Below are 25582 nucleotides of genomic sequence, written 5' to 3'. Positions count from 1 at the left end.
GAGGGTGAGCGTGCAGCGGGTGGCTGCGAGTGTGCGTAGCAGTGTGAGTGTGCTCCGAGCGAGCAGTCTGATTGGGTCAAGCGAGAGGGAGGAGCGAGGAAAGCGAGTCGAGGGAGATGGCGATCGAGGTGGCCGAGCTGGAGTGTGCGAGTGCGGTGGGCAGCATCGGGTGAGTGTGCGTGGTCACTGTGAGCGTGTGTGTGAGCTGTACAGTGCCCGATAGCAGGAACGAGTCGTTGCGGGCGACAGAGAGCGCCTCGTCGTCGGGTCTCATCGTCCTCCGTCTCGAGGTCACGTGCGCCGAATTGCACCGCCTCGTTCACACCTTGCCCTCACTCGCCTCGTCCCGCTCTCGCGCTCTCCCTCTTCGTTACTCGCGCCAACGATGGGACTCATCACCACACTCGCACTCGCATACGGCGCGAAACAGGCCAGTCAGGCGATGCAGCAGTACGCCAACGCGCAGAACAAGCCCACCACGCTTCCCGCCGGACAGCAGCAACAATGCTGCGCGCAGGGTGCGTAGCGCAACGAGCTGACAGCGTTGGACGACGACTGAATGTTGCGTCGACGACAGGACCGCCGCAGCAGCACGGCTACGCTGCCGCTCCTCCGCCTCCTCCTCCCGGATCGAACTCGTACCATCCTGGTCCGTCCTTCTCGCTCCGCTTCTCGGGTGCTTCCCTGACCAGTCGACTTCTCCTCGCAGCCTACGGCGCAGCGAGCTCAGGTGCATTCGGTCACAGGTAACTCCCTCCGACAGTACTCAACCCTTCTTTCTCTTTGTACGCAGGCTACCACCCAGGCTACATCCCGACCCAGCAGCAGCCTGCGCCTCCTCCACCGCAGTACGGCTTCTCTGCGCCAGGAGCAGGAAGCGGACCGGCCTCGGACGCCAACCACATCCTTTCAATCCTGCAGCAAGCGGTCCAAGACCAGGTTCGCCCGCCTCATCCTCCTCTTCCCTCTCCCATTCCCGTCTCCTCCATTCCGACTGACATTCTCACCGCGCAGAACATCCACTCCTTCTACCCACCCGGCACCCTCGAACCCCTCGCGCACCACATAGCCCAATCGGGCGCGCTCGCACGCATCGCGCACGAGTGGAACCTCCCGATGGAGATTGCGATGGACTTGGCGAGGCTGGCGCTGTTTGATGTGGTTCTGTTGGTGGATGATTCGGGGTCAATGGGTGCGTCGGGACATTCGTCTCTCGCTTGATGCTCCTTGTGAAGGAGGAGAGGAGGCTGATTGAAGACGAGCGCGATATGCAGCGTTTGAGGAGAACGGCTCGAGGATCGACGATGCCAAGCTCATCGTCTCGCGCGTCGCAACCGCCGCGACCCTGTTCGACACGGACGGCATCTCCGTGCGTTCCTCCTCTTTCCGCTCTTGACCAATCCTTCCGAGAGCTAAAGAGTACGATTTACGACAGGTCTTCTTCCTCAATTCGCCTGTCGTCGGGCAGGCCGTCACGAACGAGCAGCACGCTCAGGCGCTCGTCTCGAGTGTGCAGTTCAGCGGTCTGACTCCGCTTGGAACGGTACCCTCACACTCCTTACACTCTGCGCGACGAACCGAGGGCGTGCTGATGGGCTCGGTGTTCCCGCAGGCTTTGAATCAGAAGATCCTCCAGCCCCTCGTGATCCAGCCCGCCTACTCTAACATCCTCCGCAAACCCGTCCTCGTAATCCTCATAACCGACGGCGAGCCCTCCTCCGAGCCACGCACCGCCCTCTCCCAATCCATCCTCGGCGCAAAACAAGCCCTCTCGCAAACTCGCTACGGACCCGACGCGTTGAGTGTCCAGCTCGCGCAGGTTGGGGATGATAGGAAGGCGAGGGAGTTTTTGGATGAGGTCGATAGGGATAGCGAGGTCGGTGGGTTGGTGGACGTCACGGGTGCTTTCGAGTACGAGAGCGATCAGGTGTTGAGGTTGTCGGGGTGAGTTTGCGTGCCTGCGCTTCTTTTTCCTCTCGCCGACTGCCAGAGCTTGTGGGTTGGTACTGACGCTGAGCCCGTCACATGTCGCCTTGCAGTATCGCGCTCACACCGTGCGTTCTTGCTCCTCCTCCCCTCCCTTCCCTTCCTCTCCCGCTGACCCGCTCCCCCTCCTCTCCCCTTTTGCTCCCTCTTTTCGTCTCTTCACCGTGCGCAGGGAGATGTGGCTCGTCAAGCTCCTGCTCGGCGGGATCAACTCGGCTTACGACAGGAAAGACGAAGGACGGTACTAACGGAAGTTACGGAACCCAGCTCAGGGGGCGGAAGTGAGGGTGATGTCTATCTGTGCTTTGCTAGGACGCGTAAGAGACGTGTTGTTCGTTGTTTCGAGTGACCTAAGGGGGATTTGGGCGAGAGCAGCGAGAGAATCGCACCTCCTCGCCTCCTCTCCGCCGGACCTCGCAGTGTGTGCGCTGTTGACAGGCCTTCGCAACCTTGTCCGCTCTCGCTCGTTGTTCAGAAAAAAAGCCAAGCCCGGTCGTCCTCCTCGCTTCCACTATACGCGTGCAGAGAAGACCTCCGTCTCCTTCCTCAAGACCATCCCGAGCGTCGACGGCGCACAACGTGGTTCGGCGACCGCTTGACAGTGCCTACCAGCCAATGAGCCTAGCGTGCGAGCGGCTACGCAAGCGAGACGCCGCAGCTTGACGTCGCCAATAAAAAAGCAAGCCCCGTCCTCCTGGGTAACGGCGGCAAAAGATGTTTGACGTCTGTGAGATTCGAACTCACGCCCGTGAGGACTAGCGGGTTACTGAGAACCTTAAGCTAGCGCCTTAGACCGCTCGGCCAAAACGCCAGTTGTGTTGAGAGGGAGGTGCTGGCGTGCACCCATATCCTTAACATGCTATCTTCCGCTCCTTCTGCACTCGTCTCCTTGCGCTCTGGCGTTGTTGACACCGCATCGTTACGCTCGTCGAGGATGGCGCTGGCGATGCGGCTCGCTCTCGAGATTCGCCGGCTCTCGCTTGCCCGCTTTCGTTCGCTTCAGCCACCACGCCCTCGAGTTGCCTCGAGGGAGGAATCCCTCTCACCGCATTCAGACTTCGCTCTACCCTGCTTCCAGGCACAAAGAGCACGCATTGTCTCCCGCCTGAAGCTCGGTGCGCGGACCGCTCACGGAGTCCGCACGAAGTCCCACCACCTGCTCAGCTCGCTCGCACGCGCCTCTTTCCCTTCCCTTGTTCCCCTCCGGCTAAGGACGCCTGAGATGCTTCCTTACTCTTCTCGCGCGCGCTATACGACTACTCAGACGACGTGGGCTGGTCCCGCTGGCCTCGAGGATGCCTTCCCTTTCCTTTAGAAAGAACCTGCGGACGCTGGTCTCGCTGCTCCCGCTTTTCCCGTCGACTTCAGCTCACATGGTACGTCCAGATTCGCTCTAGAAGAGACACCGTACGCCTCGCTAACTCGCCTCTCTCGTGTAGTCGATTTGGTGCGTTCCTCCCCTCAGCTCAGCCCTCAGATTCGACTGATGGCTGCTACACAGGCATCCGTCGATGTACGGCGTCGGAGCTGGATTCTCCTACGACGCAGGGGACCCGGTTGCCCCTCTTGGACCAGGCGTGCGGGAGATGGAGGACTGGTGGTTTAGGTGCCCCTCTCCTCCTCCTTTCTCCTGACCAATTCTTACTAACCCCGGACTCGCCTCTCGCAGGGGACCACAAGCTCGTGCGCTCAAGCCGCAGAACGGCTCGGTCATGGAGCTTCCCGCTGGCGGGACCGCTGAGATTGAGATCGCTTGCAAGTGCGTTCCTCGCTTCTCCTCCCTCCCTCGAAAGCCCATGTGTCGGGCATGGACCTGAGGCTGGATTGCTCCTCCTGTCACACCCAAATAGCCCAGACCATTCGAGTCGAGATCCTGACCTTCCACTCGACGTGCAGCGTCGCCTGGACTGCGTACGGCTTGCGAACGACAAACCTTTCCGATCCCCTGTCCGCCTGCCCCAACAACTACGGCGCATACCATGCGGGCGACCCGGCAGGACCGCTGGATGAGGAGCTCCTCTCCGGCTGCGCACTCGCTGTCGCGTACAAGACCGATATCGAGGAGGTCGGCTGGGACGACCTCGTTATTTTCTCGACGAACCAGACATGCGTGCGAGAGAGGCTTACGACGTTTGAGGGGCGTCTCCCTCTCCCTCGCCTTCTCCGAAATGCTCCTGACGATAGCTCCACAGATCCCAGAGCGCATGCCACCTTGTCCCGGCGGTCACTGTATCTGTGCATGGCAAGTCTCGCCGCAGCGATCCCATAGCTCCTCGCGCTTACACGATCTCTTCAGGTTATGGCTCGCCAACAACGGCACAGCCAACTTCTACATGAGTGCGTTATGCTTCTTCGCATCTTCCGTCCTTTCGCCTGACGACCGTCTCCCGCAGCCGGCTTCGACTGCAACTTCACCGGCACGGATCCATTGCTCGCACGACCGCTCCTCCCGCCGGTCGACCCCGTGTTCTGTCCTACCGACAATACAACCTGTACGCCAGCGACAGGCGCGAAGAGGCCGCTGTTTGCGTACAATTCGCCCTCGAACGTCGTCTGGGAAGGGAATGATGCGAGACCGGGATACCATGCGAGCTGGTCGTTTACGATAGACGGAGCGCAGGACGATATTTTCCAGGAGGACGACGAGGACAGCTTGCGAAGGTCAGGCTTCGAAAGCGCTTTTGCGTTGCGGCTCGCTGACCTTAGTACTCACGCAGCTCAAGCACGCGCTCTACTCGTCCGCCTTCCACGGGCGCAGCCCAACCTGTCACGAACCGCCAACCAGCTTCAACGGCTTCGAGCCCGCCGGCCGCCTCCCTCGTCTCGCCAAAGTCGCCGCTTACCTCGCTCTCGTCGGAGACGAGAAACACCCTGCAACCCTACTCAACCATACTAAAAGCTCCTGCAGCCTCCGCAGCTGGCATCGCTCGCATCGTCGGCGACCTTGATGGGCTCCTTGGCATGGCGGAGCAGAAACGAGACTTGACGCTCACGGTCGAGGAGCTGAGGGCGTCTGGTCAAGCGGAGGAGCCTATCAACAGTGCATCAAGGCGGAGACAAGGAAGCGAGCTGGTCCTCGCCCTTGTTCTCGCAATCACTGTCTTGCTGTAGATGCTGTTGCAAGGAGATGTCTATTATCCTTCCAAAATGCCCCACTTCCCTACCTCCTCCATCGCTGCCCGTCCACCCTTCGCAACCTTCTCGCTGCCGACGAGACCGCCAATCATCTCCCAGGGGTCCTTTCCTCCGCCCCATCGCAAGACTCCCTGCTTCAGCTCCTCCCCTCGCTCGCGGCTGAGCGGGTTCTCCGCAAACTTGACAGAGAAGACGTGTGCAGCGATGGCGCGGTCGAAGAGGTACGAGTAGTAGGTCGCGCCGTAGCCGAAGAGGTGGCCGAATTGGGTCTGCCAGGTCGAGCCATCTGCGTACGGGATGACATGGTACCGGTCCTGCACCTCGGCGAGAGCCGCTGTAGAGTCGAAAGTCAAGCCGGACGTGGCAGAGTCGGCCACCGCCGACGAGTGGTAGGATTGGTCGAGCGCAGCCATCATGATCTGTGACGACGTCTCGAGAGCCGAGAAGCGCGAGCGCTCCTTGAGCAACGTCTCGAAGATCTCGGTAGGGAGAGGGTGACCGGTGTTGTAGTGCTTGGCGGAGAGAGCGATGACGGCGGGAGAGGAAACAAAGTGCTCCATGAGGACCGAGGGGAATTCGACAAAGTCGGTCGCGCAGCGGGTTCCGGCGACGTTGTGGTACTCATTACGGCCAATCATGGCTGCGGAAGGAAGCGTGAGCGCAAGATTGAAGTAAGCGGGAGGATGCGGGACGCACAGTGGATGGCGTGGCCCATCTCGTGATGGAGCGTCTCGACCTCGTGCCACTGCAAGAAAGCCGGCCGACCCGACGCGTCTGACGAGCCAAAGGCGCACACGAGCACGACAATCGGTTCCTGGTGCTTGCCTGGTCGACCTTTCCACTCGACCGGTTCGACGACGAGTCCTTCGAGTTGGTCCCGCTCGAGCCGGACACCGTCGACCTCGGCATAGCTGCGTCCTTCAAAGTCGCCCTCAACGTCGTCGTCGTCCACTCGCCGCGAGCAGCGGACCGTGTAGTGCGCCGCGCCAGGCGCCTTGCCCTGCCGCGAGAAGAGGTCGCAATAGATGGTCCCGATCATTCCCTCGTCCTCGTCGATGACACGCAGCTTCCGCACGCCCTTTGCCCACACCTCGCCTTCCCGCACGTCCTCAACCTCGAAGCGGATACCGTAAAGCGCGGTGAAGAAGCGCGAGAGGCCGGCAAAGACGGCGCCGACGGAGAAGAAGGGCGAGATGTCGGGAAGGGCGTTCGCTGTGCCGTTCGCTGCGGCCGACAGGTCGGTATAGAAGTCGCGGTCCCACGCCTCGATCACCCGCGCATCCTCCTTGCCTCGTCCACCGCCCGTTCCCGTCTTGGCGAGATGCGCCGCCTTGGCTCGTCGCAAGACCTCGAGGTCCTTCTGCGCCAAAGGTCGGTTGTGCTTCTCGAGCGCGTCAAGGAAGCCCATGACCGCTTCAGGCGTCTGAGCCATCTTGTCCTCGAGAGCGACATCAGCCCAGCTCGTCCGGCCGACGAGGCGAGCGAGTTTCCCTCGCGCGAGAAGGAGGTCCTCGAGCGTCTCGACATGCGAAGGGGATGACGAATGCGAGGCGACGTAGAGATCGCGACGGATAGAGGCGGAAGGGTGATGTCGCGCAATGATCCGGCCTTCCCAGCTCAGCGGGTCAATCAAGACGTCCTGCTGGCTGTCGGGCAGGTCTCCCGCTAGTCGCTGGGCGAGCGCGGGACCGAAGGCGGCGTCGAGAGACTTGCGGCTAACCTTGACGAGGTCCTCACCTTCGGGTTCTGCCGCGTTCTGGAGGAACCGCCGGCCGAGTTGTAGGATGGCTGTCGAGAGGCTGACGAATTCGGCTCGTTGTTCCGAGGGAAGGTGGATGCCAGACTTTTCAAAATCTCGGATGAAGGGTGTGGCGACGGCGTAGGCGGCGAAAAGAGCGGGCGATTTCGTGGGAGTCTCAGGCGGGAGCATCGAATGCAGCGTTTTCAGGCCCTGGGGAATGGCGGAGGTCAGCTGACGAGCGAACTTGGTGACGATACAACGCACCTGGTAGAGCCCGACGTGCGTATTTAGCTCATTCATGTACTCGCACAACTGCTCGTACGCCTCATTCGCGCCTTCGACCCATCTCGGATCCGGATGAACGTTCCGCACAAGCTCCGCCAAGTCAATCACGCCGCAAAGGAGATCGCTGAGCCGGTCGAGGTTCTTGACCATGTCGAGAAACGCTCCTTCGGCTTCTTCGAGGGATTGAGGGGGACGAGCTGGCCGACAGATGCGGTTGACGAGGATCTTGGCGCGCAGGGTCGTTCGGTGTGCGAGGCTGGGGAAGTCATCCGGACTGGTAAGGGCAGGCTGGCCGAAGAGGCCGGTCGGAGCGACGGAAGAGGGAGACGCAGTGTACGAGGAGGAAGGGGTGTCGAAAGCTTGGTGGAGCTGCTTGTCCGTAGGCGTGGGAAGCGGCTGGACGTCGATGGTCTGCGCCTGCTTGGCTGCCAGCGTTCGGAAGCCGCAGGAGCAAGAGGGGACGGCGAGTCGAGGAGTTGCTGTCGGCGAGGGTCGTATCGCCCGTCCAGCGCGACGGAAGGCGGCGCGCATCATCCTGCGGGTGCAGCAAGCTTGATCAGCTCCGACGAGAGCATCGAGAGCCTCGAGCAGGCGCTGTTGCCTCTGCCGGTCCTCCTCAACCCCGCATCGCTTCGGCCGCCAACACATGCACAGGGACCGTCAAGAAAGCGCTCAACGCACCTGACAAAACGCACAGTCCTACACGAACTAGAGAAAAGCCAGCAAGAACCCAAGAGCGAGGAGAGCGGAGTGGTGAGGAGGTTCGAGGTGAAGGGTTGCCGGCGGATGGAGCGGGGGGAGATGAACGGCTTGCGAGAGTCAGGTCGCGCTGAGCGCGCCCTTGCATCTGCCGGCAGCTTCGTACGCTCCTCAGCAACGAGGTAGAGGAACGAGAGCAAGAGTCCAAGCGGGAAAAGGGAAGCAGACGAGGAGGGTAGCGCAGGGCGAGCAGCGCATCAGAGCAGACGGTTGAACGAATGCGCAGGGAGAACAAGCACGAGGACGACGCGAGACCCAGGAGAGAATCACCGAGGAGATTGCAACACCGTGAGAGAGGAGGGGACAAAGTCGAGGCGAGCGAAGATCTACTCGTCGTCCTCCTCCTCGGCGTCGTCACCACCCTCGCCACCGGCAGCCGCCTTTGCGCGCTTGCGCTTGACACGGCCGGCACGTCCACCACCGTAGGGCGAGGTGAGAGCGAAGTCGATGTGCTGTAGGCCAATGGAGGTCAGTTGCTGCGGAGATTGAGGCGAGACTGACGAGAACGCACCTTCTGCGAGTCGAGACGGACAACGAACGAGGGAACGTTGACAATCTGCTTGCCGACACTGCGCGAGAACAAGAAGGTCCGGAGTAAGCCGCGGAGGTCCAAGCGAGGGAAGGGGCAAAGGGCAACGCACCGGATGTGCCTCTGGCGGATGAGGACACGAGCGTGGTGGATCGACTTGGCAAGGCCGCTCTTGAAGACCTGGGTCTGGAGGCGGCGCTCGAGGAAGTCCTCGACCTTGAGGGCAAGGACGTAATCGAGACGCATGCGCTGCTCGTCGAGAACGCCGATGCGGATGAGCCTGCGTCGTCAGAGTCGTCAGCGACCACACACCCATCGAAGCAAGTCGCGGGAACGCACCTGCGGATCAAGGCGTTGCCCTCGAAGAGACGCTTCGGGTCCTTCTCGTCGAGCTTGAGAAGCTCACGAGCAGCACGGCGGATCTTGGAAAGGATCAAGGCAATCCTCCAGATCTCGTGCTTGTTCTTGAGACCGTACTCGCCAGCGAGCTTGAGCTCAGCATCGAGGCGGGCCGACTCGTACGGGCGACGAGGGACCTGTTGACGGGAACAATGTCAGTTTCGCCTGGTCCTTCCTCCTTCTTCCTCAGACGAGCACGAGCAGCGATTGGATGTCGAAAGGCGAGCGTCGAGCTGAGAATTGGGCGAAAGCGAGTCGAGGTGGGTGGTGCTTGGACGGAGGGGCAGACGGCCGCAACAACCTCCCGCGAGCTGCCAATCCTCCATTCTGCCTATCCGCACGCCGTTCATCCCTTCGACACGGTCATAGCGCTCCACGGACGCGCCGTGCGAGCTTGGCCGTTCTCGCCCCGTTTTTCGCCCATCACCCGCAACTTCCTCCCTCCATCCCTGCGGCCGTCTGTGAAGAGCCCGGTCGTGCCGAAAGTGTCGAACGAGGAGCTGGGCGGTGGAAGCGAGGCGGTTCGAGGCGAGGGAGAGGGGAGGGCTGGTGCTGCTCGTGCTCGAACACCTCCAGGACGACAAAGAAACCCTCCCGGACCTTGTAGACCTTCGAGTGCGCTCCTGTGGATCCAGACAGGTTAGTAGGGCTCGTAGGAGGGCAAGGGAAGGGAAAGTTCGTGGTGCGATGGCCATTGCGAGTGTCGACAAGGAGAGAGAGAGGGAAGCGGCGCGGGCTCGGGTCAGGTCAGCCTCCGCACTCACCCTCGGCACCACCTTTGCAGCTTTTCGAGAGCTGTACAGTCGCCTAGGGCCTCTAGCAGCCCACAGGAACCGCCAGCGACCGCCTCATGCGAGTTGCGCGATGCGACGTCGACTCCTTCCCTTCCCTGCTTCGCTCGACATGCTCACGACCTCCTGCCCGCGCGAAATCGCACTCAGCGGTGCTCGTTGCTGTCCTTCGACCTCTCGACGAGTCTTGCAGAGGCGGACGAGGTCGAGTGACGGCGCTGGACGACCTTCTCGCCTTGTTCGCCTCCCCTTTCGTCGCCTGCCGTCGCGCCAGCCGCTTTCTGCAGCCGTGCGACAACTTCTACGACTCGCACGCCGAATGATGACGCCAAGCAGCGTCTCGGCTCAGGTCTGGCGCAGTCAGAGGTTGCAGACGAAGGAGCGCTTCGTTTCCGCCGCTTCGAATCTTTGCTTCTTCCTCGCTGCTCCGGCTGGCATATCGAATCTGGAGCTGAGGAGATGCTTTCGGCCTGTCAAGGCGTCGGATGGCATCGTCTTTCGCGCGAATAAGAAGCAGACTCCTATCGCTCGAAAGCCTCGCAACGCGGCTCTCCAGCTTGTGCAGCGTACGCTCACGCATCTTGCGCTCGATCACCTGCATCCAAGTCACCAAGTCATCCCGAATGCTGACGCTGAGGGAGCTTGCATGGTGTCGACAGGAGGTCCTGCTGCGTTCCCGTTCCGCCTCTCGTATCTCCTCTCGCTCGCTTCGACAAGCCGCGATTACAATCAAAGACGGATTTCTGTACCCCGAGTAATAAGCGGGAATGCGCAGGAGGCATGGTGTAGGTGGAAAGGCTCGCACAGTATAGGGAGGAGGAGGAAGAGCCCATCGCAAGAGGACAGCTGCGCCGACGGCCCGAACTCGTCGTGGCAGGATGCTGGGACATTCGCAGAGAATGAGACTCCCAGCGTTGCACATCTGAGAGACAATGGAAAGGAAGACCAGCTTGAGCGCAAAGCAGCGCTGGTGCGTGAACGTGAATCTTGCCAGATCCGACTTCTCCGGGTGTCCTCGCGGCGATTGGCCATGGACTCGGAGAGCGCAGCCTCTGGACCGCCTCATGCCCTCGGCGCATACGAGAAGCTCAGCAGTTCCATCGGTGGAGCACTGGACAGCTGTTGAAAGCGAAGTCCGTCGGGAAGCGTTGACGGATCTGTAGAAGGAAGACGGGCCGAGGTTGCCGCAAAAGACGGTGGAGATCAAGCTTCGGGCGACTAGAGTACTTCGCGGGCGACTAAGCGAGTGCGCAGGGATGGCAGTCGGGGAGAATCGCTGCTCGGCAGGTTGAAGTCTCGAGGAAAGCGGTGCTGAGATGGCTCGGAGGGTGTTAGGCGGTGCCATACCAGGCCTGCAAAGCTTTGCACGATGCGCAGCACCGTTCTGGCGCTCAGCAAAGTCAAGGCGGCGAGAGAGGATCGACGAGAGACGAGATGGCGCGGTATGGCTGTAACAGCGAACGCTGCGAGCGCAACATTGTGGTCATCAGCACAAGCTTGTAGGCGGTTGAAAGCCGTCTGTGAAGAGCCCGGTCATGCCGAAAGTGTCGAACGAGGAGCTGGGCGGTAGAAGCGAGGCGGTTCGAGGCGAGGGAGAGGGGAGGGCGAGTGCTGCTCGTGCTCGAACACCTCCAGGACGACAAAGAAACCCTCCGGACCTTGTAGACCTTCGACGTCGCGCCTGTGGACCCAGACAGGTTAGCAGAGCTCGTAGGAGGGCAAGGGCAAGGGCACGCACTGGAGGAAAGACAGGAGGGCGGCGTTCCCACAGGTCCCTGCGCTCAGCGTCGGAAGTCCGCCACGTAGTAGCACCATCAAGCTTAGCGTAGCCGTTCCAGGAAGCTTGTAACTGCGATTGAGAGCGGAGCAGGACCCAAACTCGAGCCACGCCTCACGCTTCTCCGCCGCATCTCGTTCAAATCCGACGTTCATCCACCGCAGCGTCGCGTTCATTCTTTTCCATCGCGTCCTACTCGAGAGCGAAGCCATTCGAGCGGTTGCCGGCCGACGGAGAGGAGGGAAGGGGAGAGAACGATCCCGCAAGGAGTCCACCGCAAGCGCTGGTCCGAATCGCCTCGCGCTGGTCAGATGAGCAAACAGTGAGCCCCTGCGAAGCGATCCAGCACACCAGCGAGGCCTGCTAGCGGTGAGCGTGGAGAGTTACCGGGACAACCCTGTGGGTCCACACGACCCGCTCGTTGTCCTCGCTCGATTCTACGCACGCTCTCGCCCAGGCTGCCAGAGCTGCACAGTCAGCGCGCTACTCGCTCGGACCAGTCTCGCACGCGCCAGTCCATGGCAAAGTCGACGGTGCCCCCGGGCGCCTTCCCTTCTGCACCACAGGCGGCACCCGCGACCGCACCACCCGCGCAGCCTGCGGGCCAGGCGACCAAGCCGAAGAAGAAGAAAAAGGCAAAGGGAAAGAGGCAGGGCGCGGACGGCGCAGCAGACGGGCTGGCAGCCGACGACGACGACCTCGCCCCCATCGAGGACGTCGACCAGGTCCCCGCATCGACGCCGGCGCACGCGCAGCGAGACGCGCACTACACGTACCCACACCCGAGTGCGACCCCGTCCGACCTCCTCTCGACCGCGTCCGACCTGTACCGCCAGATCGAGGCCGCCGCCGCTTCCGCTCTCTCGTCGCACCCCTCCTTCGCCGCCTCGTTCCCGCAGGCCAACGCCAACGGTGCCATGCCCGGCGCACCGACCGCGACTGACGAGGCGTACTGGACGTCGCTCCCTCAGCACCTCCGCCAGTTCATTCGCTCGGCTCTCCCGCTCGCTGCAGGCTGGACGACCGGCCCGAACGGTCAGCCTGTACCCGCGAACGGCGCAGCAAACGCCAACGGTGCAGCGGGAGCGATCCCTCTCGCAGGCGTGGTCGGCGGAGGAGGCGCAGCTGGTACCGGCCCTCTCCCTCCCCTCACGCACGACCAGCTCTCTTCCGCCGCAGCCCAGCTCGCGCAGATGGTCCAGTCCAACTGGGGCCAGTTCGGTCTCGGTCCGATGCCAGCATCTCTCGGAGCAGCCGCGAACGGTGCGGCAGGTCGGGGCGGAGCAGCGGGAGGAGGACAGGCAGGCCAGCCGAACGGCGCGTCCGCAACCATCTCGCTCGGTTCGTTCCCCGTCGGCATGCCCACGCGCGAGCAGATGGAGGAGGCGATCGGCTCGATTGGCGGCCAATTTGCTGGAGGCGAGTTCACCATGACCATGGGCTCGGGCGGTTTCCCTGTTCCTCCTGCTCCTCCCGCTGGCCAGGACGGCCAGGATGGCGCTCTCGAAGACACCGAGGACGAGGACGCGGGTGCGGACGGCGCGAACGGCGCTTCGTCGGCGGCCAAGAAGAAGAACAAGAAGAAGAAGAAGAAGGAGCGCGAGAGGGCTGCCGCCGCCGCCGCCGCTGCTGCAGCTGCCGCGATGGCTCAGCAGCAACAGCAGGCTGCACAAGCTGCCCAGGCCGCCCAAGCAGCCAAGGCCGCCGCAGCAGCCGAAGCCGCTGCCGCCGCAGCGAAGCCCGCTGCCAAGTCGCCCGCTCCTCCCGGCGCCTACCCCTCCGCCTCGCCCGCCCACACGCCCGTCACTCGCACTGCTCCCGCGCCTTCCGTCCACAACACGAACGCGAACGCCAAGGCCGGTCCGTCGAGCGAGCGCGACAAGATCCGCGACTTCTGGCTCGGCCTCAAGGAGGAGGACCGCAAGGCCCTCGTCAAGGTCGAGAAGGACGCCGTCCTCAAGAAGATGAAGCAGGCGATGAGCGGGACTCCGCAGAATGCGGGTGCTTGCAGTTGCGCAGTCTGCGGTCGCAAGCGGTGCGCTCGATTTCGCTTCCCTCCCCGTCGCGCCTTTTCTGACGCTTCTTCGTGCCCAGATCCGCCATCGAGTCCGAGTTGTCGTCCCTGTACGACGCGTACTACGACGAGCTCGAGTCTTATGCCCTGCATCAGCAGCGCTACGCGACTCTTCCGCCCGGCACAATCCCTCCTCCTCCCGGTCCCGGTCCCTTCCCCGGCTCCGTCGACGCATCTACGCTCCCCGCGACACCGCCCGTCGAAGCGAACGCCGCGGCAAATACCAAGGCGCAGCGAGGGCGAGTTGTCAAGCCGACGCGCGACCACAAGAACGTCCGACCTGCCGCCGTCAAGAAGAAGCCCACAGCAGCGAACCCCCCGACGGCAGCCGCCGTCCCGCCCGTGCCGCCAGCGTCGAACCCGCCTCATACGCACTCGCACAACCACTCGCACTCGCACAATCACTCGCACAACCATGCGAATCCTGGACACGGCGAGCCTGGACACACTCATTCGCCGAGTTGTCCGCATCACCCGCATCACGGGACCGACTCGCGCCAGAAGAACAAGGCGGCGGTCGTGCAGCCCGAGGAGCCCGAAGATGAGGAGTACGACGACGACGAGGGCGAGTATGACGACGACGAGGAGGAAGATGGAGATGGCGAGTATGACGAGGACGAGGAAGAAGAGGAGGACGAGGAGGACGCGAGTTGCCGTTCTCGCGTTCGACGAGGAACCTAGACTGACCTCGGCTTCTCCCGCAGTACGATGACGAGGACTCGCTCGCTCCCGCCGACGACCAGCCTGCACCGGCGCGCAAGTCTCGCCGCCATGCGGAAGGCGAGGGCGACTTCTTCGGCTTCGGCAAGAGCCTGACGGTCAAGGGTGAGTTTCCGCACCGCCGATAAACGCTTCTCTCTCGCCTCTCAAACACATTATTGAACTCATGCACCTCTTCTCTCACCCCGCTCTTGCTCTCTTGCGCACTTTCCAGAAGGTATCCTCACTGTCGCCGACGAGCTCCTCCAGAACAACGGGCAGAAGTTCCTCGAGATGATGGAGCAGCTTGCCGACAAGCGCGTTCGCCGCGACCGACAGGCGGCTCAGGCGTTCGACGACGAGCAGTCTGGCGCCGAGGACCGCAGCGACGACGGCGAGTACGAGTGCGTCCCGGCTTCTCCGCTGTCACAGGCCGTGCGGCTGTGCTGACTCGCCGATACTGCACAGCGATGAGGAGGAGGAAGGCTCTGAAGATGAGGAGGATGAGCCCCTCACCGAGCAGGAGCGCGTCGAGGAGGGTCGCCGGATGTTCCAGATCTTCGCCGCGCGCATGTTCGAGCAGCGCGTCTTGACCGCCTACCGGGAGCAGGTGAGCTCGTTCTCTGCTTCGCTCAGTCTTCCGCATACTGAAGTTCCGTCTTGCAGGTCGCCGCCGAGAAGCAGAACCAGCTCCTTCGCGAGATCGAGGCCGAGCAGCGACTTGCCGAAGAGCGCGAGGCGAAGAAGGCCAAGGAGGCGCAGAAGAAGAAGGACAAGAAGAAGTGTGTCTATGCTCGCTGACTCCTCTGGCGAACGAAGCTGACCTTGTTGGCAACTTGCAGGGCGGAGAAGCTCAAGAAGGAGGAGGAGCGCCTCAAGAAGGAAGCCGAGCGCGAAGCCGCCGAGCGAGCTGCCAAAGAAGCCGAGGAGGCTCGCCTCGAAGCCGAACGTCAGCGCAACGAGGAGCAACGCCAGAAGCGCGAGGCCGAGCGCCGCGCTCGCGACGAGGAGAAGGCCCGCCGCGAAGAACGGGCTCGTCTCGCGCGCGAGGAGGAACGTCTCAAGAAGGAGGAGAAGGCCCGGCAGGCAAAGGAGGCCAAGGCGCAGGCTGAGAAGGAGGCGCGCGAGAAGCGGCAGCGGGAGGAGGCCGAGCGGAAGGCGCGCGAGGCTGCCGAGCGCAAGGAGCGAGAAGAACGGGCCGAACGCGAGCGCGAGGAGCGCGAGCAGCGGGAGAAGGAGGAGAAGGAACGCAAGGCCCGCGAGGCGGCCGAGCGCAAGGCGAAGGAGGAAAAGGACCGCGCCGAGAAGGCTGCTGCCGCCGCCGCCAAGGCGAAGCAGCAGGCGATGGCGACGCCCAAGTCGCCCGTTAACAGCCGTGCCGCTCCTCCCGCGAAGCAGCAGCAGAACATCCCGCAGCAGAACATCCCTGGTCTGCCGAAGCCGCCTCCGCAGCCCAGCAAGGCCACCTCGCCGACGCCTGGTCAACTGGGAGCCGGACGCCAGCAGCCGACCTCGTTCCCTCCTGGCGTCATCCCTCGCCAGCCTTCAATGTCGGGCGCATCGCCTGCACCTCAACAGCCGCCATCGCAGGCATCGCGACCGGCAGGCCTCCCCTCGCAGCCGCCCATGCCCTCGTACGCCCAGCAGCGCCCGCCCTCTCAACCTAACGGCATACCCTCTGGCCAGCGCATGTTCTCGCCGCCTCCGCCGCCGATGGGCATGCAGCACCAGCAGGCCTTCGGCAACATCGGCATGCCCCCGTCGTTCATCTCGCCGCCGCCGCCTCAAATCTCGCCGGTTGTCGGTCGTTCCGGCGCGCCTCTCGGCCCTCCTCCTGCGACAGTCTCGTCCCCGCCCGGCATTCGCTCCCCTTCGGCGTCGACCGGCCTGTCGCTCGGTCAGTCGCCCGCGCCTATCGCTCCGCCAGGCTCAGCACCAGGTCTCGTCAGTCCCCGGGCGGTCAACGTCGGCCCTATCGGTGGGATCATTGGTCGACCGGCATCGAACGCGTCGTCAGGTCCTCGGGCGCCGTCACCTCCGTCTCGCGTCCTTGGCTCGTCCGCTTTGCACGAGGACGACGAGATTGTCGTCCCGCCTCATCGGGCATCCTTCTCGAGCACGTCGGCAGCACCAATCGGCAGCAGCATCGCCGCCTCATCGTCGCTGGGCGCCGCATCTTCCGTCACCGCCGACTGGAGCTCGCCGTTCGCGACGAGCGGCTCGATCTGGGGCGGTCCAGCTGTCCCTGCGCTGTCCGTCCCGGTCGTCACGCCTCCCGACCGGCCGTCCGTCATCCGCGACCGCGCAAAGGTCGCGTGGACCAAGATGGACGAGTTGGGCGGGTCTACCAAGTCTGCGCTGCCCGTCACCGACGTCCACCGAGGCATGCTCGCCCTGTGGGCGGATTCGGCATCGGTCACGGTCACCGAGATGGTCGAGGCGATGCTCGTCGAAGGTAACCCGCGCAATGGCGGCGGCAGATTCGTCTGGGAAACGTCTGCGGCTGACGGCAACGTGAGCGTCCGCTGGGAACTCTAGCTTCCTTGTTCCCCCTCCTCCTCTCTCTTCTCCGAACTCGTCCGCAATGAATGAGCATTCTGAACACTGTACAAAGCGCGAGAGACCGCTTCAGAGAGTCGAAGTCGGCCTTCGCTGCGAGAGGAGAGCTTCATCTCGTGCTCCAACGCCTCGCTCCTCTTTGCTCGAATCTTCGTTCGCCGCTTTGCAGACGGCTCTGCTCTCGAGCGCAATCATCCAGCGGCTCGCCGACTTCGCGCACAACACGCGACTCCCGCCTCATCATCCCGCCTCATCATCGCTCTCCGCGTCCTCGATCTCGACACTCTCGCACGCGCTTGGAGGCGGTCGTAGAGGAGCGCTGAGGCAATCAAGAAAGCTTCGGAGGACAGAGAGCTTTGCCAGCAGGTGCGCAGGCCGCTTTTCTCTCCCCATCTCGCCGGACGGACCTCGGCTCTCAATTGCTCCGTTCTTCAAAGGGAAGCGCAGAGTGGACTACTGTGCATGGCGAGCTAATGCAGTGCAAACTTGCAGTCAGAAATTGCGCACCGAAAGTCTTCCACACGACCTCCCCGGCTCCCCTCCTGATCTTTGCCCTCCGTCTGGACTCCTCTCCGCCCTTCTTTCGCCCTCTCTTCTCGCACAACTGCAGCCGCCTAAACCTCCGACCTGCCTCAACCGACTAGGCCAAGCGCCGGTCCGGCGATGGAGTCGAACATCTCGCCTCGGACGGCCTCCGTCCATCCCTCTGCTACCGGCCCGTCGTATCCCTCAGCCTTCTCGCATCGACATTCGCAACACATGCGACGACCTAGTCGAGCCGAGCGATACGAGCATCTCGTCGATGCAGCCCGGGAAGTGCTGGAGAAGGGATCGCGAGGACTCGAGGGGCTCGGTCTCTCCGACGGAGGCGAGGGCGACAATGCGGAACGGCGAAGACGAAGCCTTCATAAGGCTGAAGTCGTCGACGAGCGCGAATGGCGCGAGTCGGTCCGCAACTTGCTCAAGGTCGTCGAGGGCATGCAGGATCAGCTCTCTCGGCACGACGAGCTGGCCAAGCAGCTCAAGATTGCGCAGTCCGAGTATGCTCTGGCAGCGAGTCATGCCGAGCACCTCGAGGAGACCTTGCGGCGGCGAGAGTCTCGCTCATCGGCTTCTCTGGCGATGGCGAGGGCGCATTCGGGCGGAGCGGAGACGCTCCTCTCCCCTGTCCCGCCCGCCCGGCGTGGCAGCAGCGATGCAGCGACCGAGGGGAGTGGCGGAGGTTTGTTTGGACTCGGTCTGTCGTCCGACGGCGACGGAGCGAAAGGCTTCTTCCGACTCCCCTCGAAGCGCAAGACGACGCCTAGCAACGCCTCAACCGTCTCTCTCTCGGCGGCAAACTCGACAGGCCCACCTAGCGTTGCATCATCGATCGCGGCCGTTTCGCCCGATCCGTCGAAGGCGTCTCCGCTCGTCAACGGCTCGAATCACAGTCCAACGCAGATCAACGCCGAAATCTTCTCGCTTCAGACAACGATCTCGAGCCTCGAGCATGAGCGCACCGCGCTGCGGAGTACGAGCGAGAGCCTGCGGCGCAACAACGAGATGCTGGTCGTCAAGTGCGCCGAGCTGGAGAAGACGAAGGACGACCTGATGAGTGAGCTGGAGAACCTGAGCGTGGAGCTGTTTTCGGAAGCGAATACATTGGTGCGTCGCTGTCCTACTCCCTTCGACGATCGTCCGCTCACCCTAAATCCTTCAGGTCGCGGAGGAACGGCGCGAACGAGCCAAGTCGGAAGACGAGGTTGCGCGCTTGCGAGTCGAGGTCGTCGAGCTCAAGAAGCAGGTCGACGTGCTGCGACAGGCGCTCGCTGTTCGTTCGGCCCCTCCCCCTTCCTCAGATCCCACCTCGCCAGACTTACCCGCCCTTCCGCCCTCTGAACCTTCGACACCTCTCATGCCCGTCGCAGACGGCCTCTCTGCTTTCTCCACATCTCCCTCGCGCATGCCATCTTCAGCAGAGGCACCTCTCGACCGACCGCAGTCCGTCGCGTCCGTCAACTCGACCGGCAGTCGCAAGTGGTGGTCGCTCAGCCGAGGCTCGTCCATTGCGCCGGGAGAGTCCGCACCTGCACTTCCGCCGCCCCCATCTAGCTCGCGCTCTTCGACCCTTCCCGTTTCGTCCGGATCCCTCCAGCCTCCAACGATGAAGCGTAGCGATTCGGGCTCGTCCCACCTTTCGACCGCAACGACCAATACCTTCGTCTCGGCTCGTAGCGGCACCTCGCCGCTGCTCGGCACGGTTACCGACACCTTCGACGCGGAGCTGACGGTACGGGCGAAAGACAGGGCGAGGGCGCTCGACCTGGGCATCTACATCCCGGAGGAGTCGAGTAACATGGCGCGGTCAGGGTCGGACGGTGGCCGTACTGCTGGCGCGAGGACTCCTCGGACAGCTACGGCCCTGCATCCCCCGGCAGGTCTGGGCGTGCTGCCGTCTCCGACAAGCCCGACCCGATTCGTCACCGAAGCCAGCACAGCTTCCTTCGCTTCGCCTCCGCTTCCTCCCCTCCCTCCACCTACACCTCAACTTGGCGGCGACGCTACGGCACCCATACCACGCCCACGCCGCGCCGGCGCCGCTGTCCCTCGCCCGCACGCAATGGTCGTCAACGATACCCCTCTCGCCTCATCATCCTCCATCTTCGCCGGTCTCGACCCCTCGACAGTCGGAGGCCCGAGCAACAGCGAAATGTCGGCAGGCGACAAGAGCCCCCGCAGTCCCAACGAGGAGAGGTGGTCGGCAGTTGCGAGCAATCTTGCGACTGTGCCTCCCGTTGCACATGCGTCGAACGCGCGAGGTCGAACGACGAGCGAGCGATCGCAGTATCAGCCCAGCGATCAGCCATCGACATCGCTCGGGACAGCTGCTCATTCGCTGCGTGTTGACACTGGATCAGCCACGCTCGCACCGCCAACAAACTCCCCTGCCAATCGCCCTCGCTCAGCTGGATCTGATGCTGGTCCATCCATCCCCTTTCCTCAGTCGGCGAGCTCGGCACAACCAACATCGTATGGGACGGCTCGCGCTTCGGCGAGCGGACCATCCTCAGCCAACCCAGCCGGCCCGTCCTGTCGTCCGCCTTTCCTCCGCGCCAACTCGTCGTCTTCAGCAACCGGCCGCTCTCACTCGCCTTACGATGCGAAGACAGGTATCCCGCCGTCGACGTCCGCCTCGTCCCTCGGCTCGCGATCTATGAGCTCAAGCGATGGGCATGAGAACGCGCGGGCGCTGAGTCCGGACGGCACCAAGGCGGTCGAGGATTTGGAGAGTCTGATGGCGAGCATCATGCAAGAAGGTTGGTTCGACGGAGGCGACGTAGAGGGAGGGGAATGAACGCGCGACGAGGAGACTCGCTCACACCCGATAGATTGGCCGTTGTTTCCGAGACGCTTTTTTGTTGTTACTCTCTCACTATGCATTGCATTCCCTCAGCATCGACGAAGAGGGTGCGCGGATACTTTGCGAAGAGGGGACCAAGACGGGTTCTCCTCTTCCCGTTCCGTCGCTCTCGCTGTTGTGGCCTGTCCGCTGCGTGCTGTGCTCACACAGGGTCGCTCGCTCGACCAGCCCATCTCGCCCAGCCGTACGGAACTCGCCTTCGGTATCCCCTCGTCGACCAACCCTCGCGCCGCTCGCACGACCTCACCTGCCCCCATTACAGCCAGTCTCAGCTCTCGCAGCCTACTCGCAGCCTAGCAAGACTGGCGTACTAGTCCTGGCGCCCCGGTCGAGCGAGAGGAAGGGGAAGGCTCATCAGGTCGAATGACGACTCGGACGCAGAGAAGCGGGCACAGCTCGCTGGGAGACGATCAGGATGTGTACGCATATGCACTCAGGGTCGCTGTCTTGAGCTACAACATCGCCCGCGCCGGTCACGCCGCCCGCTCGCCCGCTCCATCCACCTCCTCTCCCTCAACCGCGAATTCGACACATGCGTCCTCACTCGTCCGGCCTAGCGTTCGACAGTCAGTCACTGGGTCCATGAGGCCCTCTGAAGGCTGGACGAACGCGCTTACGTCGCTCGGAGACGTCTTCAAGGACTCGTCCTCGAGCGCGAACAAGTCGTCTCGCTTCCCGAAGGACTTTGTCAAGGCGCTCGACCAGCGAATGGAGCGGATAGCGCGAGGATCCGACTCTGCGCACGCCGACCCGCTGTTCCGACAGACTGTCGGCGCGTTCTACACGACCTACGCCCAGCCCAGCTTCCAGAAGAAGCTGAAGGAGAACCGGCAGATCGAGGAGGTCATCCTCATGTTTGTCACGACGGCGTCGGGCATCCTGAAGAAGCGGCTCGAGGGCGACGAGTGGAAGGCGCAGTTGAATGCGCAGGTCGGGCGGTTCGTGGGCGTTGTCCGCGACACGCTCAAGACGTGCAGTCGCGTGCCGAGCGAGCTCGTCAACCGCCTCGACTCGTACTGCGCCAAGCTCGCTGAGGCGCCTGCCCCGCAGAGTCACGAGCGAACTGCGTCAAACAGTAGCGGCAATAGCCCCTACTACTCGCCTCACCCTGCATCTTCCGCCCTCCCGCCTTCCTCTCCAACTCTCGGGCGACAGAGCCTCGACATTCCTTCCGCCAGTTCCGTCAACCTCGAAGACATGCCGCACGTGCGAGCTGTCGGCGCGATTTTCGGCAAGTCGGAAGCGGAGCTCAAGCAGGACGTCGTACGCTTGCGAAGATCCTGTTCGGAGCAGGTGCGTTCGCCGCTGAATCTCTCCGAGCTGCGCTGACGGCACCCCCTGCAGGCTGCCTTCAACGACCTGAAGAGCATTATCAACGCCGTCGCTCAACTTTCCGTCTCTTCCCGTCCCGCTCCTTCGTCCACTTCGCAAACCTCTTCCAGCAGCCGGTTTCCGTTTCACCGCGACGAGTTCGACTCGGAGGATGCGTTCCTGGCGTGGAAGAAGCAGGAGAACGACGAGCTGCAGGAGCTTCTGCTCGAGATGACGATGCGGAATCCAGATTTGGTCAAGGGTGGCGGCGCGACACTTGCGCCCGATGGAGGAGCGGAGTTGACGAGTCGAAGAAGCTCCCGAAGCTCCCTCGTCCTCGTCGGCACGGACGGCTCGGCCCTCGACGTCGACGATCGACCCGGCTCTTCCTCCGACACTTCGAATTATACATTCGTCCCGCCCGATCCTCGTCTCTATTATCGACGACTCTACTCTCTCGCCCTCGAGCACGACTACGCCCTCATGTCCACCTTGCCGCCAGATCAGGACGTCTCCCTCACCATCCTCTCGCCGCTCAACGAGCAACTTCTTCGCGACTGTCAGACGCGCTGGCGCGTTCCGAATACCACCCGGGCCGCGACGTTCGCCAACCTTATTGCCGGTCTCTACAAGGACCAGGGCGTTCCCGAAGAATGCGTCGGCGAAGCGCTCGACCTGGTCAAGCGCGAGGAGGACAAGTGGCGGTACTGGCGATGGCCGACGGCAGATCGACAACAGCTCTTCAAGGCCCTCTCGCTACTCTTCGACACCCTCCTCACCCGCTTCTTCGAGATCTTCCAGGGCCTCCTAGGTCTCCCCTTCTCCGTCGTCGTTCCCCTTCTCCAGCAGATCCACGAAGATCAGCTCTACTCGTCGAGTATTGGTTCGCTCTTGCCGACAACGCTGAGCGAGCTCGAGATGGGCATGAAGAAGTTTGTCGCCATGGCGTTCGAGGAGAAGATGGCTGACGCCGACTCGAAGGAACGGGCATCCGACCTGGAGCCTTGGATTGAGATGCTGATGTGGATTAGGGAGGAGGTCAAGGGATATGACCGAGCCTTTCCAGAGAAGCTCTGCGGGTGAGTACCTTCCCTGCTTACTTGCCGTTGCTGGTCCTGATGACTCTGCGGTTCCAGCCAAATCGACCCACCTGCTCTCTTCCTCTCCGTCGCCGCCCCTCACTTCGTCCACTACCTCGACCGGTCCCGCTCGACACTCCACGCCGCCGCAGCTCAGCAGAACAGCGAGTCGACCGACGCCGACCTTCTCGAGCTTTATCACGGCGTGCGAGAGCTCAAAGACATGCACCAGGCCTTCCTGCCAGAGTGAGTATACGGCCAGTCCGCCTTTGGACGCACAATTGACGTCATCCGCCCACAGCGAACCGCTCGAGATCGACTTTTCCGCTTGGTTCGAGCCGTTCGTGCGGAGATGGCTCGCGACGACCGATACGCAGACGAGCGAGTGGGTCAACCGTGCGATCAGCAAGGACCAGGTGCGTTCCCCACTCTTGCTGATTTGACTGCCTTCGCTGACCCAGGCCGCGCACAGTTCGAGCCGGAGGAGACGGCCACCCACTCTTCGTCCATCGTTGACCTTATCGACTCGTGCAAGGCCCCTGTCGACTTCATCCTTCGTCTCAAATGGCCAAACGAGTACGAGCACGCCAAATTTCTCACCGGCCTTTCGAGGGTTTGTCGCCGCGTCCGCTCGTCTGCCTCGTCGCTGAGCTGACTCACTCCTCGTACAGACTGTCGCCAAGTCGATCGAGCAATACGCAAATCAGCTCGAGGCGATGTTCATCGACGAAATGTTCCCTCGCAAGCCGGACGAGGCGCTCAACCAGGATGTCGCGCGTCCGTCAGCCTGGCTCACGAAGGCCAAGATGGTCGTGCAGGGCGACAAGAAGATCGAACCATTTGAGTTTCAAGCTGCGGTGCGTTTGCGTCACCTGCGCTCGTCGTGCTGCTGCTGACGACCTCTGTCTACTAGAGCTGCATCAAGCTCAACAACATCCAGGCTGCGCGCCGGCTGCTGGACACGATGTACAACACGCTGGACGCTGACCGCGTCTCACGCATCGTCGAGATCAACACGCCGCCGCCACCGCCGAATGCCCCGACCACGCCGCCCCGCTACCTCTTCACGGTCAAGATCGTCCTCTGCGAGAACCTCTCCCCGCCGACCGGCAACTCGCGCACGAAGAAGCTCGACCCGTTCCTGATCCTCTCCGACCCAGCTGGCTACCGAGTCGCCAAGACGCGAACGCTATACGAGACGAATGACCCACGCTGGGACGAAACGCTCGACATCTCGGTCAAGGGAGACCTCTGGCTTCGTGCGACCGTCTACAACCGCAACCTCGTCGACCACCATGATCACGTCGGCTGCGCGTACATCCACCTCGACCCGCGCAAGTTCAGCGACTTTCTCGCTCAGGACGTGTGGTATCGCCTCGAGGACCAGTCGCGGAGACCGCTCGATAGCAGGCTGCTCCTCCGCATCTCGATGGAGGGAGAGAAGGACGACATACAGTTCTACTTTGGCCGAGCGTTCAGGAGCTTGAAGCGAGCCGAGGGCGACATGGTCCGCACCATGGTCGACAAGGCGAGTTCGGCGTGCTCTCCCGATTCAGTTTGGCGTGCGCTGACGTGCTGCTCTCGAGCAGATGTCGCCATTCGTCCGCCACTACATCTCGCACCAAAACCTCCGCTCGCTCCTCAAAACGGGCACGTACAACCTCGACCTCGAGAAAGTGCGCGGCAACCTCGACAAGGGCGTGCGCAACCTCAACGCTTATGTCCGCGACGCACTCGCCGCGTCGACGAGCTCGAACACGTCGACTTTGCTCATCCCGCCCGTTGAGGACCCGAATGCTCCGACAGCTGTCACGCTCGAGCGGCTCGAACAGCGCAAAAAGGGCAAGGGCCCGCTCACCGACATCGAGATCGAGAACGCCATTGGCGACCTGCTCGACTACTTTGAGGTGACGTTCGCGACGCTGAAAGAGTCACTCACGCCGGATGGTGCGTGCTCGTCCCCGTCCTGTCGGTACTGAAGCTGACCACCGCCTCCGCAGCTTGGCAACTCGTCTCGATGCGTCTGTGGAAGGAGATCCTCACGACGATTGAGGGGTTGCTCGTCCCGCCACTCAGCGACCGGCCAACCGAGATGCGACCGTTGAGCGAGAAGGAGGTCGACGTCGTCTACAAGTGGCTCGGGGTGCATTCAGTCTCTCACGTGAGCGGCGGGCGAAATCTGATCACCTGGTCTGCAGTTCCTAGTCAACTTTTTCCATGGCGGTGGCGAGGGCGTCCCGCTCGAAGACCTCCGCAACGCCAAGTACCTCGGTGCATTACATCCGCCGATTCTCTTAGCCATCGCTGACCTCTCGACGTGGATTACAGAGCTCATTGAGGCGCGGATGTACTACGAATGGAGCACGGACGACCTCATGCGCGCGAGCGTCGAGACGAGTGCGTTGGCCATTCCTCCGCTTCCTTCCGCGTTCGTTGCTCACCTCTCTGCTCGTTCACAGTGCAACGGCAGCTCACGAACCGCTCCGACTCGCTCATGGCGCGGTCCAAGTCGGTCTACCAGCAGCGCAACCTCGGAACAATCCGGGCGCGCAAGATCGAGAAGCAGCAGAAGATGACGAGTTCGGGCGAGATGATTCTGCGCATCCTGCGCATGCAGTGAGTCGCATGCCTGCTCTCGGTACGCCTGGTTGAAGCGCTTGCTGACCTGCACGACGACAGCCCCGGCACGACCGACTTTCTCGGCACGCAGATCGCGACGATGCACCGCATGCAGGCGGAGCAAGCGCGCAAGCAGCAGCTCCAGTCGCAGCGCGGCAGTCTGCAGCGCTCAGTCGGCAAGGGCGGACGAGGGACGGGAGGAGGAGCAGCGAGGGACGGGTTGGCTTCCATCGCAGACGAGTGAGAGTGCGGGTTCGAGGCAGTCTGTGGTCCTCATGTTGTGTTCGTCGACTCGGCGTTCTGTCTTGTTCGTTGTATCAGCAACCGCAGCGTCTTTGCCAGGTCCGCTTCGACTTGTTCGAGGAGGAGAGGGTCGTCCCAAGTGCGAATTCCGCTGCTTTTCTGAGCTCGCCACTCATTCAGCAGCTGCCTGCGA

At 62.7% G+C, this 25582-nt stretch overlaps 7 protein-coding genes across 7 annotated transcripts; 5 read left to right on the top strand and 2 right to left on the bottom strand.

Moving 5' to 3' along the window:
* Positions 1 to 385: 385 nt before the first annotated feature.
* Positions 386 to 2234, top strand: RHTO_03640 (von Willebrand factor, type A domain containing protein; the record flags this gene model as incomplete). Its single annotated transcript, XM_016417310.1, has 10 exons — positions 386 to 518; positions 578 to 649; positions 710 to 730; positions 794 to 939; positions 1015 to 1192; positions 1275 to 1369; positions 1436 to 1543; positions 1613 to 1944; positions 2040 to 2054; positions 2159 to 2234. The coding sequence occupies 10 exons, from the start codon at positions 386 to 388 to the stop codon at positions 2232 to 2234; spliced, it is 1176 nt and encodes a 391-aa protein (XP_016271226.1).
* A 1047-nt stretch (positions 2235 to 3281) lies between these two features.
* On the top strand, positions 3282 to 5097 carry RHTO_03639 (uncharacterized protein; the record flags this gene model as incomplete). Its single annotated transcript, XM_016417309.1, has 8 exons — positions 3282 to 3362; positions 3426 to 3433; positions 3488 to 3592; positions 3656 to 3745; positions 3883 to 4096; positions 4179 to 4323; positions 4380 to 4647; positions 4704 to 5097. The coding sequence occupies 8 exons, from the start codon at positions 3282 to 3284 to the stop codon at positions 5095 to 5097; spliced, it is 1305 nt and encodes a 434-aa protein (XP_016271225.1).
* A 23-nt stretch (positions 5098 to 5120) lies between these two features.
* RHTO_03638 (mitochondrial intermediate peptidase) lies at positions 5121 to 7681 on the bottom strand (the record flags this gene model as incomplete). Its single annotated transcript, XM_016417308.1, has 3 exons — positions 5121 to 5761; positions 5818 to 7072; positions 7127 to 7681. 3 exons carry the CDS (start codon positions 7679 to 7681, stop codon positions 5121 to 5123), a joined length of 2451 nt encoding a protein of 816 aa, XP_016271224.1.
* Positions 7682 to 8232: 551 nt separating this feature from the next.
* RHTO_03637 (40S ribosomal protein s9) lies at positions 8233 to 9529 on the bottom strand (the record flags this gene model as incomplete). Its single annotated transcript, XM_016417307.1, has 5 exons — positions 8233 to 8358; positions 8418 to 8475; positions 8548 to 8715; positions 8775 to 8971; positions 9497 to 9529. 5 exons carry the CDS (start codon positions 9527 to 9529, stop codon positions 8233 to 8235), a joined length of 582 nt encoding a protein of 193 aa, XP_016271223.1.
* Positions 9530 to 11920: 2391 nt separating this feature from the next.
* RHTO_03636 (stress response protein nst1) lies at positions 11921 to 16713 on the top strand (the record flags this gene model as incomplete). Its single annotated transcript, XM_016417306.1, has 7 exons — positions 11921 to 13437; positions 13497 to 14121; positions 14181 to 14301; positions 14411 to 14579; positions 14644 to 14785; positions 14842 to 14957; positions 15018 to 16713. The coding sequence occupies 7 exons, from the start codon at positions 11921 to 11923 to the stop codon at positions 16711 to 16713; spliced, it is 4386 nt and encodes a 1461-aa protein (XP_016271222.1).
* Positions 16714 to 17397: 684 nt separating this feature from the next.
* RHTO_03635 (protein of GDPGTP exchange factor Sec2p family) lies at positions 17398 to 20071 on the top strand (the record flags this gene model as incomplete). Its single annotated transcript, XM_016417305.1, has 2 exons — positions 17398 to 18381; positions 18437 to 20071. 2 exons carry the CDS (start codon positions 17398 to 17400, stop codon positions 20069 to 20071), a joined length of 2619 nt encoding a protein of 872 aa, XP_016271221.1.
* Positions 20072 to 20500: 429 nt separating this feature from the next.
* RHTO_03634 (C2 domain protein) lies at positions 20501 to 25390 on the top strand (the record flags this gene model as incomplete). The annotated part of the gene is made up of 13 exons (XM_016417304.1): positions 20501 to 21430; positions 21482 to 22527; positions 22585 to 22773; positions 22829 to 22943; positions 23000 to 23140; positions 23199 to 23384; positions 23441 to 24034; positions 24117 to 24474; positions 24528 to 24670; positions 24726 to 24798; positions 24856 to 24924; positions 24987 to 25143; positions 25207 to 25390. 13 exons carry the CDS (start codon positions 20501 to 20503, stop codon positions 25388 to 25390), a joined length of 4185 nt encoding a protein of 1394 aa, XP_016271220.1.
* Positions 25391 to 25582: the final 192 nt, after the last annotated feature.

This window comes from Rhodotorula toruloides (assembly GCF_000320785.1).
Source record: "Rhodotorula toruloides NP11 unplaced genomic scaffold Scaffold22, whole genome shotgun sequence".
Lineage (NCBI taxonomy): Eukaryota > Fungi > Basidiomycota > Microbotryomycetes > Sporidiobolales > Sporidiobolaceae > Rhodotorula > Rhodotorula toruloides.
This window is presented reverse-complemented; position numbering and strand designations above follow the sequence as displayed.